The sequence below is a fragment of the Myotis yumanensis genome, unplaced genomic scaffold (assembly GCF_028538775.1).
Source record: "Myotis yumanensis isolate MYYU_CA2020_CCGP unplaced genomic scaffold, mMyoYum1.0.hap1 SCAF_3, whole genome shotgun sequence".
NCBI classification, from domain to species: domain Eukaryota; kingdom Metazoa; phylum Chordata; class Mammalia; order Chiroptera; family Vespertilionidae; genus Myotis; species Myotis yumanensis.
In genome coordinates, this window is record NW_027223754.1 from 199308690 (window position 1) to 199321982 (window position 13293).

The following is a 13293-nucleotide window of genomic DNA, read 5'->3' on the forward strand; positions in this document are numbered from 1 at the left end:
AGGCCTCTAGTATAGAATAATGATGGAGTTAGAGTAGTATAGCATATGTATCTGAATCAAATGTTCAAACATTCATAACTTCAGCACCTATGTTTTGATGTAGATTGTGTCTCAAACAAGAGTTCTTACACTTCCAAGGAGTTTGTAATGCACCAAAAGAAAAAATGTGGGGGAAGTTGGAAGACCAATTTCCATTAATTTTAAGTGATTTAAAATGCATGTATTGCTTTATTAAATTTTTAAATATTGAAAGTTAACACTAAGACAAAATCAAAAAACAAATACCTCAGGGATATTGAGCACAGCTTTGTTTTATTTAGTATTTATTGAGTGCCTACTATGTGCCAGGTGCACCACACTAGATGCAAAGGATACTAACAGTAAATAAAGTAAGGTCCCTGCCCTCAAGGAGCTTACGTTTCCACAATTTAAAGTGCATCTCAAGTATCCTGCTAACAGAATCCCACCACTCTCATCAATTTAATTTTCAGTGTAATCACATCATAGCATACCTACAACCAGTTATAAAACAATGTTAACTAAAACATACCTTTGATATTATTTGTTCAAGTCTCTTGTTTCTTAGAAAAAATTGAAGGAATATGGCCACATGTGCCTAGAACTCATGGGTTGTTTTTCTGTTTTGTTTTTTAGATTTTTATAAATACCAACATTCATCTCATGTAACATACCTGTACAGTTGTTTCCTGCAAGACAAAGGCTTTATAATTCATACCATATTAAAATAAATGTATGCTCTTTTACCCCATTTTATTCTTTGCAATAAACCAGAGGGATCAGGATCATCTAAGTTTTGAACTTGGCTATAGCTTCCTGGGCCCTCCTCAGAATTCAAGACTGGACAGCACCTGCCCGTCATGGCCTCACTTCCCCATACTTCTATTTTCACAGTGATCCTGAACTTCTCCACTTGACACTGAGACCAAACAAATTAGGAATGGGTGCTGGAAAATAAGAAGAGTAAATCCCACAGGCAAAAAAAAAAAAAAAAGCCACATTCATTGGAGAGAATGACCAAAAGTGTGAGGGCAAGGCCAGAGGCCAACATCTGGTAGGACAGTGTCAGGGACAGGAAGTGAATCCCTAGTGTTTCTGAAAGGTGAGGAGCACAATAGTATTAAGCTCACTTTACCAGCATCTACTATCTTAAATGCGGTTATCCAACTTACAAAGTGAAAAAATTTCTCCCCAATTTTAGTAATTACTGAGGACTATATTTACTTCTGTTACACTGGAGCCAATTCTGTGGTAGAATGGGCAGTTTGAAAAGGTCCTTTGACCATAACTGATAACCTATGAGTAAACCTAATTTCTAAAACCAAGAATGCTCAATTTCTCCATGTAGAACCAATAAGATTTTGACTTCACCAATCAAATTTATATGTCCAATTACAAGTAGATAAAAGGAATGAAAGACAGTAAAAACATCTTTTACAATGCTTCTTAAAATATATCTTTATTTCCTTCAATGTGACTATTTTTAATGTGTTGTGAATTCATCAAATATAACCATTTAGGACTGTTTTTACTACCTCTACCAGTATGGACAGATAAATTTACAGTCATTATTTTGAATGTAGTCTACTTCAGTTAGCATAATTTTATGTAGGGAGTTATATCATTTGAACTTACATATGGTGTAGTTCATGGGACAAGCTTCTGTCCCTGAAGTCTCACTTTGAGCCTGGCTCCCAGCTTACTAGCAGTTGGGCAAGCCAAGCTATCAACCCAAGACTCAACACGTCCATAAAACGAAAACATTACATTACAATCTGTCCTATCTACATCACAGGGTTCTTGTAAAAATTGACCAGGTATCAATATACACTGAATTTTTTTTTCAACTATAAAGTACTATAAAATAACAATTATAGATACATCAGTGACGTTAACTATCAAAATAATTATTTCAACTTCTTGCCTATAACCAAAAGCTTTTAAATGAAACAGTTTAAATAAAGTGGTTACTGAGCAAATGAAACTATATTACTCACACTGTGTTCCTAGACTACCCTATTGAGTCTACTTTTTGGAAAAGTTTAATTCATTTTAGAGGGAAAAAATCTGAGCTAAGGTATTTATTAGTGTTTATATAAACAATCTGCAACCACTCATTCAAAAATAGGGTTTTTCCCCCTTGATAAGAGTGCATTTTTTAATAGGACTGTATTTGAATAAGAATTCCACACAAATAGAATATATACCTTAATAATACAAGAAAGCAAGGAAGGAATATTTTACATCATACAGACCAGTCAGTTGGTTCATTCAAGATGAGCTATCCTTCCAACCAAATACTTATTTTTTATATTTATTACAAATGTGTAGTCAGTTCAGTATATGCCAACAATCATACACAGCTTTAACATTTAGTAGTGTGAAGCACACTTAACTATTTCCAAAGGGACATGGGATGTGGTCTTCATTTCAGAAGGAGAAGTGATTGGATTACTGCCTGCTCTTTAATGCTTCAACTAACCTGTAAAGAGAAAATGAATAGTTTCATAAATTTAACTTCAAACTTTCAGGTATAGAGTATGATCATTTATAAACTTTATACTGGAGATGGATTCCAAAGCACTTTAAAATATATTTTTATTTATTTCAGAGAGGAAGGGAGAGGGAAAGATAGAAACATCAATGTTGAGAGAGAATCACTGATTGGCTGCCTCCTGCACGCCCCCTACTGGAGATCGAGCCCACAACCCGGGCATGTGCCCTTAACTAGAATCGAACTGGGGACCCTTCAGTCCACAGGCCGACGCTCTATCCATTGAGGCAAACCAGTTAGTGCTCCAAAGCACTTTAAATGATAAAGGTTAAGATAGTTATATTAGAAAAATGAAGTTATAGACTCGATTTTGAAGGTTTTTAAGCTTTCATTTGTCATATTCTTTTAAAAGAATAATCAAAAAACCTACTTTCCAGGCTGCTACTTCTACAGCAGGGCTAGATGTGGATAATTCAGAGGTGGTAACTAGTCTCAGTCCTCAAGGAGCTAATAATCTAATAAGGAGATGTACAAATCAATTATGAGACGGTGTAACAAGTATTGTATCACTGATCTGTGACAAGGACATTGGTGTGTGTGTGTGGTAAGGCAGTGGGCATGGAGATATGTCAGGAAAGACTCTTGAAAAGAGGAAAGCCTTAACCAAGGTAAGAAATTAGAGGATAAAATGAGGCAGAAAAAGATAGAAAAATGGGAGAAAGCTGGTTTTCTAACTGTAATCAGAGGTATGGTTGAAATAAAAGCTAAGGCACATTAAGGCAAGTGGAAGATAAGGCTGGAGGAACTTTATACAAGACACTAAGTAATATGAATTTCATCCTTAAGACATAAGGGAAGTTACATGTGTACACAGCTGCATACACGCACACACACGAACAGATGGCTTCTAGAAACGTTATGCTTACCATTCCATTGCCTCATCAAGGCCAGTGCCTTTGGTTGCTGAAGTTTTGAATATTTGCCATTTTCGGTCCTTCAAGGCAGGTAACCCAAGTGAATTTGCCATCTCTGAGGGAGTCATAGCCTGTTCCATGTCCTGCTTATTTGCAAATACCACCAAAATGGCTTTTCTCAGCTCTTCTTCCTAAATAAACAGAAGATATTTAATTTTCTTTAATCAATGTGCTCCCTTGAGTTTAGGAAGACATGCCCCAAATACAATATTTTAAAAGTACATTTCCTAATTATTAAAACACAATGTTCATTATAAATTATTTGAAATTATAGAGAAGTACTAGGAAAAGAAGCTTTACCCCAATCCTATCTCAAAAACATGGTCACTGTTAACATTTTAAGTATTTTCTACAGCTTTGTAATTCAGATATTTATGGTTTATTTAGTAAATAAATTTCTATATTTAAAATTGCATTTACAGTTACATGCCCTGCTTTAAAACTAAACATTAAATCATGATTTTCCAAACAATCAAAATTTTCTCACACACAAAAAAAGGTTAAATATACGCTACACTATTACATGCACCATAAACTATATGACTGTTTTCCAGTATTAAACTCTCTTTAGATTCTTTTTACTTACCTATTAGAAAAACCCAGGTAACACAGTCATTATATAGAAATCTTTGTATAAATCCCTATTTCCTTAATATAATCCTTTAAAAGTGAAATCAAAATATGAAAGCTTTTTCTGGTTCTTGTTACATATATTAATAAACTGCCTTCCAAAAAGTTGTAACAATTTCAATCCCACCAACAGTATACACTGAGTGGCCAGATTATTATGACCTGCCAGATTATTATGACCACCCCATCAATACTTTGTTGAGCCACTTTTTGCCTTCAATACTGCGGCGATTCTTCTTGGCATTGACTCCACGAGATGTTGAAAGGTGATGCGAGGAATCTGACACTATGCCTGATGAATAGAACTGTCCAGTTCTGTGAGATTTGATGGTTGTGGAACCAGCTGCCTGATGGCTCTTTTAACTTCGTCCCACAAATGCTCAATTAGATTGAGATCTGGTGATTGTGGGGGCCACCTAAGCAAGGTAAAGTCTCCCTCATGTTCTTGAAAGCACTCCTGCACAATACGAGCACCGTGGCATGGCGCATTGTCTTGTTAGAAGCCATCTCCACTGGGATACGCCATCAACATGATAGGATGAACTTGATCAGCAATGATACTTAGGTATGTTGTGCTATTCAGACGTTTGTAATGATCTGGCTCTCTAGCAACTTCAGCGCAAAATTATAGCTAATTTGCCTACAAACATCAAGTGGTCATAATCATCTGGCCACTCAGTGTATATGACAGTGCCTATTTTCAATGCAGCCTTGGTAGAACTAGAAAAATTATATACTTTTCCAGACATAGCATTTTATTATATGATTACTAGAGGCCTGATGCATGAAAATTCGTGCAAGAGTAGGCCTTCCTTCTCCCCGCTGCTGGCACCCAGGACCTGGGCTTCGCTCTGGCCACTGCCAGCAGGCACCTGGGACCCAGGCTGTTTCCCTCTGGCTGCCGCTGCCAGGCACCCAGGACCCGGGCTGCTTCACTCCAGCCGCCACCACCAAGCACCCTGGGCCCTCTGGCCCCGGCTTCATCTGGAAGGAGGTCCGGAATGACACCCGAAAAGACGTTCGGTTAATTAGCATATTACCTTTTTATTATTATAGATTAGGGTATTAAAAATGTATTATTAGCAATATATTTTTCTCTTGTGAACTGTAGTTTATGCCTTCTGCTCACTTATATGATGAGTGGCAGATATTGGTATTATTAAAAACACTAATCCTTGCCCTGGTTGGTTTGGCTCAGTGGATAGAGTGTTGACCTGTGGACTGAAGGGTCCCAGGGTTCAATTCCAATCCAGGGCACATGCCCGGGTTTCAGGCTCAATCCCCAGTAGGGGGCATGCAGGAGGCAGCTGGTCAATGATTCTCTCTCATCATTGATGTTTCAATCTCTCCCTCTCCCTTCCTCTCTGAAATCAATAAAAATATATTTAAATAAATAAATAAATACACTAATCCTTAGTCATTGATTGTAAAACAGTGTCCCTGGTTCCGTTTTACTTTAATTTATATTGTCTGGTATCTGAGCTTTGGTGGGATTTTTGGTATGTATTAAGAGAATTAAATCTATCTTTTCTTTTGTAATTCCTTCCAATCCTTTGACTTAGAAAAACTTTTTCTATCCAGAAATTTTAAACATACCTCTTATATATTCTTATAATTAAAATCATCCACGATTTAATGTTTAGTTCATTTTTTAAAGCAGGTATAGAACTATGTGTAAATGTGATTTTAAATGTATACATTTATTTACTAAATAAGCTGAATTACAAAGTAGAAAATACCTATTTTCTATATTTAACTCTTTACTCCATTTAGAATCTATTTTTGTGTATGAAAAAGGTAAAACGATTTTATCAATAAGTTTTGATGCAATAGTCCTGACTCATACTTTACCTGTGCTTTATATCACATAATAAATGAAATCAAGAATTATCATTCAAAGAAAATTACAAGGCTGGAGTTTTGTTTTTTCTCTACAACCATCTACCCGACACTATTTCTGGAGTAGGAAGTAATATGCATAAAAGAAAATTATAATAAAGGCATGGAGGGTAGGGGAAATCCCTGCTCTCCTTTTAATTATTCCTGCATGTAATAATAAATAATGGAAACAGCAAGCAAATGTAGATGTTTCCCCACATTTTAGTAAGATTTTCTTACCTCCAACATGGCAACTAACTCTGATTTGGAAATGCCAATTCGATCTCGGTCACAACTGTCTACTACATAAATGACGGCATCTGTGTTTGAATAATAACATCTCCAGTATGGCCTAAAGAAAATTTAGAAAGGGAGCATATATCATTATTTGAAAAGAAGATTAAACTGATATGTTAATTTATATGCTAGGACTTGGCAAGGCAGGTGGTAGTTACCTGCCAATTTGGTCCCACCCATGTTAGAATCACTACCATAAAGATATAGTGTTTCCAATTGATATCTATCATATCCCTCAGACGTAAAGGTGTAAAGAATGTTAATAAACATTAACTCACAGGAGTTCAAACTTTAGGCTGAGAAAAATCTATTTATAACCTATAGCATCACTAAACGTACTGACAAAAATGTTGTACACGGACCTGATCGTTATATATTACAAATCTTTAACTAGGAATTAAGAGGAATGGGTTCCTAAAATTTTTTTTTAATAACTTTATATAACAGGCATTAAATTGATCACTAAAGACACAAAGGAGTCGAATGGATAAAGTTAGAAACAGAATCAAAAGTGATTCAAGAAATAAAACACGTTAAAAGGAAGCAGGACATTTGGGGAATGCACTATTGATATTTTAAGATGGAACCACAGTGAGCAACCACTGACAGTCACCACACATTTACAGTTGCCACGTCAAGCACAAATGCTGGGCAGGAGACCTGAGTCCCCCAAGGCAGCTACATTCCATTAGCCCCAAGGAGTGGGCCTGAAAGGTATTTTTATGAAATCTAAAATAGTCTGTCCCACAGAGGAAGGGGCTGGCAAGAACTAAATGGAAGACCCTTTTAATAAAAAAACATTACATCTTTAGAGTCTCATGAAAACTTTCTTCAATTAAGTGATATCTGAAGAACTGGTCCTTAGATTTTAATTCAATTGAGAGAATAGGCAGGTTTACCACATTTTAAACTAGGTGCTACTCAGCCATCAGAAAAGATGAAATACTGCCATTTGCAACAACATGGAAGGACCTTAAGAATATTATGCTAAGCAAAACAAGTCAGTCAGGAAAAGCTAAAAACTGCATGATTTCACTCATGTGTGGGATATAAAACTGCAACTCACAGACAAAACAGTATACTGGTTACCAGAGGGGGATGGGAGTGGGGGTGGGGAAATTAACCTTTTGCATGCCGTAAGAGTCTATAGACCAAGTTTAAAATCATTTTTTTTGAAAATTTTCAACTGAAAATATTCAAGAACACCCAAATTATAATATATTTATTTTCATAATATTCATTGCAAACTGATTTTTTAAATTAAACTCAAAATATCATGGCGTGTGGAGATGGTTTCCACATGGCAGTTAACTGGTTAAAGGATAAAGGGAGCCAAATACATAGTGACAGAAGATGATCTGACTTGGACACAGAGTGCAATATACAGATCATGTATCATAGAAATGTACACTTGAAAACTATATAATCTTATTAGCCAACTAGAAGTCTGGTGCATGACATTCGTGCACTGCGAGGGGAGGGGGGGGGGCGCGGGGAGGCCCTCAGGCCGGCCTGCACCCTCTTGCAGTCTGGGACCCCTTGGGGGATGTCTGCTGAGGGGTCCTTAGCACTGCCGCAGAGGCAGGAGAGGCTCCCACCACCACCACTGCGCCAGCTGTGAGCCCGGCTTCTGGCTGAGCTGCACTCCACGTAGGAGAGCACTGACCACCATGGGGCAGCTCCTGCATTGAATGTCTGCCCCTGGTGGTCAGTGTGTATCAGAGCAACCAGTCATTCCACCATTTGGTCGATTTGCATATTAGGGTTTTATTATATAGGATGTGCCCCAGTAAATTTAATTAAAAAAATAAAAATCATTTTCCAAAAAAAACCATTAGGTGCCTTCCATTTAAATTACAAAAGAAGATATATTTTGGTTTATTGCTGTTAACCCTACAAGAGCTGACGTTAAATACCACAAAATAATCTGATCTTTGCACCATACCTGATACTGGTCTGTCCTCCTAAATCCCAGACTTGAAATTTAAGGTTCTTGTATGTTACCGTCTCAACATTAAATCCAATGGCTGGAAGATAAATCAGTAGTTTATGTAGACACTAATGCATTCTACCTTCAAAGTATCCAATCTAATTGAGTTTCTGCAATAAATGATAACTGTTGAATTACATTATTGGTTAAGATATTCCATTTAAGACAAGTCAGTATGCTGTGCTACACACACACTCTCACACACACAATTAGCAAGATCAGCACCACCTTCCGATTATATAAGAATCCCAGGTCTCCTCTGCAAATACGTAATTTTTAGCTCAATAGAAATCCTATTATATTAAACTCCTCTCATAATACAATACTAACATACAAAAGTGTTCAGAAAGTTATATTTAAAAGGACAGTTGTAGATTATTCTAAAAATCTGAATTTTGGTAGGTAGCAAATAAACAGGACAAAATCAAGAAAAGCCAGATTCTAAACTGCAGAGGGTAAGGACACAGCAATGGCTGTTTATTGCTTTACGGAGGTTGGGTTCTCCAATACTGGCAATTTCACAGACCCTCTGCGAACTTTCTCAAGCAGGCATTTGCAATAAGGTCACAGCTGGATGACCAAAAGGGAGATGCCCCATCCCTTTCTCTGCCATCCTTCTTAGGTGGAGCCCTGACACCACACATAAGGCAGGATACCACTATTTCCATTGAAAGGAATCTAAGAGAAAGTGCAGAGGATGCTAAAGAAAATCAGGAGTTATATATACAAAGTTTACTATGATTTGACAAACCTAAAAAAAAGCACAGTAAAAACTGACAGCTGTAGCTGAATAATTAATTTTTATTTTAGACTTAGTTTGTATTAGTAAAGGATTCATATGTGTATATAGCAAGTACGCCTATTAACTAAAAAATAACTATATTATTATAAGCAGCCGGAACAAAAACTAAAAAGGAAGTTCATAATGTCTCCCTTAGACTTAGGTAGGAGTGTAATCACCATCTTCACCAAGATTAGGAACACAGTTTCTATGCAAATAACAAGAGTGTGGTGTAAATCAGCATTCACTGAAATGCAATCCACTGAGTTCTGTGCACTGCGAGGATGACGACCAAGACAGACACAGCAGTGATGGGCAATTTTGAGAATCAAAAAAAGGGAACTGAAATTTATCGAAGGTGGCAAAAAGAAAAAACGATGTCACAGTTTTAAAAGTTCTTTCATAAAAGCTAGCCTTCTTTTTGTAATTTTAAATTCAAATGCTACTAAACAGAAATACCTTGAATGCCAGAGTAACTTTAGAGGCATAATTTAAGTACTCTTAAACAGCGGAGCCAGTGTTGCTCAGTGGTTGAGCATTGACCCATATACCACTTGGTCAGGTTCGATCCTCAGTAGGGCACATGCAGGAGGCAGCCAATCAATGATTCCCTCTCATCATTGATGTTTCTGTCTCTCTCTCTCTCCCTTCCTCTCTAAAATCAATAAAAGTATGTGTATACAAATATATATTTTTTAAAAGTGTTATCAACAATATGCTCATACTAGAAGTTTACAATATCCTTATCAATTACTTTATTATATTATTAATTAAAAATAAAATTATGATAGAAAAGAGAAAGCTCTTATAATTTATCATACCAACACTTACTAGGAATAGTAGTAACAACCTCTCCAACCTGTAATCTGTACAAAATTGTAGTTTTTCCTGCTCCATCTAATCCCAAAATTAAAATCCTCATTTCCCGGGTTCCAAATAGACTCGAAAATATACTTGAGAAAAAGCCACCTAAAAAATAATAAAAACAAAAAATGTATTAAGTATCATTTTTTGAATTGGTCCACAAAACATTTACTCTTGCCCCTTGAAAGCTACACCAAATTTAGTATTATTTTCCTGGATTCATAAATGCATATTTTTGCCCCCATTGAAATATGTTATTCAACACAAAACAAGTAAACTCTTGTTATCATGTTCTAGATAAAGTATCAGACAAGCACAGAAGACTCACTAAAAACATTGAAAGGAAGTTACATTAAACAGTATTTTAAAAGTTGACAGCAGAAGCGATGCCATTCAACAGTACATGGCTATTGGACAGAGAAATGCTAGAGAACCTTGGGAAAGTGTAACAGAGGAGGTGGGACTTGATAGAGTTCTTTCTACCTTTTACAAATATATATATATATATATATGAAGGCGGAATAGCAAAACCGAAGGCGGTTATGGAAAAAGACAGAAGAGTGCTTGCGATGCTCCAGAGCAGGAAGTAAAATCCCTAGAAAAAAAAACCCGGGGAGGGATTTAAAGAAGTCAGAGACTCTCCACCTCCATGACCGAGCTGCAAAGGAGGGAAAGAATCGGTGACTTCCTTCTGGACGCCCCGCGGAAGGCGGCTTCATTGCACCTGCAGCCTGTGAGGCCACTCGCTCGTCAGTGAGACCCTCCCGTCCCCTCCTCCCCCCCGTTTATTCTCTACAAGAAACGCCGCAGAAAAGCAGACAGACGGCGAGGCGGCCACGGGACAGAAGGGCGAGCCACGCCTCCCAGCGGCCAGCGAGGGAGGACCAAGCTTGCACCGGGGGTCGGAGCTCCCTCCGCCCAAGAATCCTCAGCCCTCCCGGGACAGACACTCCGCCGAGCTTGGCGAGACCAACTCGGCCCAGCAAGTCCACTGGGTCCGAGGAGGTGAGGGGAAAGTCCACGCTCCGGGGAGAGGCCTCGGGCGGCTCCCAGGGCGCAGCGCCGGGGGCCCCGCGCAGCCCGGACCCCGACCCCGCTCTGGGGACCGGGAAAGGGGCAGGGGCGGCCGCTCCAGGCCGGTCCACCCCCGCAGGTGAGTGAGGTCCCAGCGCCCCGCCCCGAGAGAAGCCGGCGACGCAGGCTGCCCAGGCCGGCCCCGCTCCTCCGCCCGTCCCGCCCGCAGCCCGCGGCCGCAGCCCCTCCTCGGACCCCTCACCCATGATGAAGCGCCTGTCCGCCCTCGTCGATCGGTAGTCACAGGCCCCGGCCTCGGCAGCGACTCTACTGGATCCCCGGTGCCGCCACCTCCGCTCGTCTCGGCCTCCGGTGGCTCGGAGGCGGTTTCCCTGGAAGCCTAGTCAGCCAGCAACTTCCACGTCGGCCACCCGGCGTGGGCGGGAGCGAGCGGCCGCCGCGACTGCGCGACTGCGCGACTGCGCGACGGAGGGCGGCCTGTGCGTCCGCGTCGTTGCTTTCGACGCAGGTTCGCGGCGCGCTGGGTTATAAGTGGTGTGAAAGCCAGAAGAGAAAAAATAGGCAAGGACCCGGAGTCTCTCCTGCCTCTGTTTTCTTGGACAGGAAAGGTCTTCCGAAACACGGAACTTGGAATTTTCATTTTAAATTCTAACTCCAAAAAGTGGCGAATCCGTTAACCAGAAACGCGAGTCGGGCTTCCTTCAGCAGCGCGACTAGACGCGCGCACCGACTGCGGCTTCGCAAGAGCTGCCGGTCCTGAAGCGCCCGGCGGGGGCACCTCCACTTGGCCTCCAAGGCAATAGGACAACGTAATCATCGTAGGGGACCCCTCTGCCACCGATGCGCCGCAGCCCTACACCTAAGCCGCGAACTGCAGACCTTGGGCGTCGCCATGCCCTGCACGGTCCGCGTTAGAAGCCCTGCCCCCTTCCTTCCACCCGTCTGCACACCTGGCCGCCCCTCGGTGACTGGCAGAGTGGACGGGCGCGCCCCGATCCTGGGGATTTGGGATGGAGGCCTGTTCCCTGGGGGCTGTAGGTCAGGAGTAATGTCGATCTTGAAGGCAGCCACACTTGGAGGATGGGGAGAAGGGATGCTCCTAGACCAGCGGTTCTCAACCTGTGGGTTGCGACCCCTTTGGGGGTCGAACGACCCTTTCACAGGGGTCGCCTAAGACCATCGGAAAACACACATATAATTACATATTTTTTTGTGATTAATCACTATGCTTTAATTATGTTCAGTTTGTAACAATGAAAATACATCCTTCATATCAGGTATTTACATTAAGATTCATAACAGTAGCAAAATTATAGTTAGGAAGTAGCAACGAAAATAATGTTATGGTTGGGGGTCACCACAACATGAGGAACTGTATTAAGGGGTCTCGGTATTAGGAAGGTTGAGAACCACTGTCCTAGTCTCTAATTTTTTTTTTTTAAATGCTGAGCGTGCGTCTTAAAATTTCGCAAAGAGCCACGGAAAACTAAACCTGTCCCTAGCCCCTCATCCTGCAGTTCTCCCTAGAAGTAACCACTGTTAACATTTTCTTGGGGTCTCTTACCAAATATAATATTTATATATCATGTATTTAGTTATAATAGACCTGTCCATCCGTTAAACAAGTTTATGGACTGCCTGTGGTTTTTTAAATTTTATTTCAATTTTCAGATCTCTCCAGCTGCCTAGACATGGAACTAAATTTGCTGATTGCTCTCGACTCTCCTTCCTGCTCCCAAATCATAATTTCGCAGACATTTTTCTCGTAAGGAAACGTTTTGGGGTTTTTGTTTGTTGGTGTTTTGGATTTTCCTGTTTTGTTGTTTGAGAAGGGAGGAGTTGAGCGACTCTTCACCTAAACACCCGGGCTTTTTTAAGGCTGTGCTTTGTAAGCATTGTGTTGTGCAACTTCTGGACCTCAGCATGCTGACGCCACCGGCTTTCTCACCTATTCTTCGTCCACCTCCAGGCCCTCTCCTTGCCAAGATTAGCTTCTGCCTCCTGGCACATCTTGGCCACCAGTTAGTCCCCTGGAAATAGATTCCCCTTGAAGAACTACAAGGAAAGATACTGCACACTGTATTCACATTGTATATTCTGAACCAAATAAGCAAGGGAGATATATGCGAGGACGCTGTGTAAACGGAAGTGCTATATACATATTAAAAAGTGTTATTGCCCTGGCTAGTGTGGCTCACTTGGTTGCGTGTGGTCCTATGCACCCAAAGTTCTTGGGTTTGATTCCAGGGTCAGGGCACATTCCCGGTAAGGGGAGCGGAGGAGGCAGCTGATTGATGCTTCTCTCTCACAGCAATGTTTCTCTCTCCCTCTC

The 13293-nt window shown here is 40.4% G+C and overlaps 1 protein-coding gene across 1 annotated transcript; it reads right to left on the reverse strand.

Annotated features, from left to right (window-relative positions):
• Window positions 1-295: 295 nt before the first annotated feature.
• Window positions 296-11391, reverse strand: ARL1 (ARF like GTPase 1). Its single transcript, XM_070410907.1, has 6 exons — window positions 11203-11391; window positions 9894-10031; window positions 8237-8318; window positions 6235-6346; window positions 3439-3617; window positions 296-2500 (listed from the first exon to the last, which is right to left on the reverse strand). Exons 1-6 carry the CDS (start codon window positions 11204-11206, stop codon window positions 2470-2472), a joined length of 546 nt encoding a protein of 181 aa, XP_070267008.1. The 5' UTR covers window positions 11207-11391; the 3' UTR covers window positions 296-2469.
• Between the last annotated feature and the right edge of the window lie 1902 nt (window positions 11392-13293).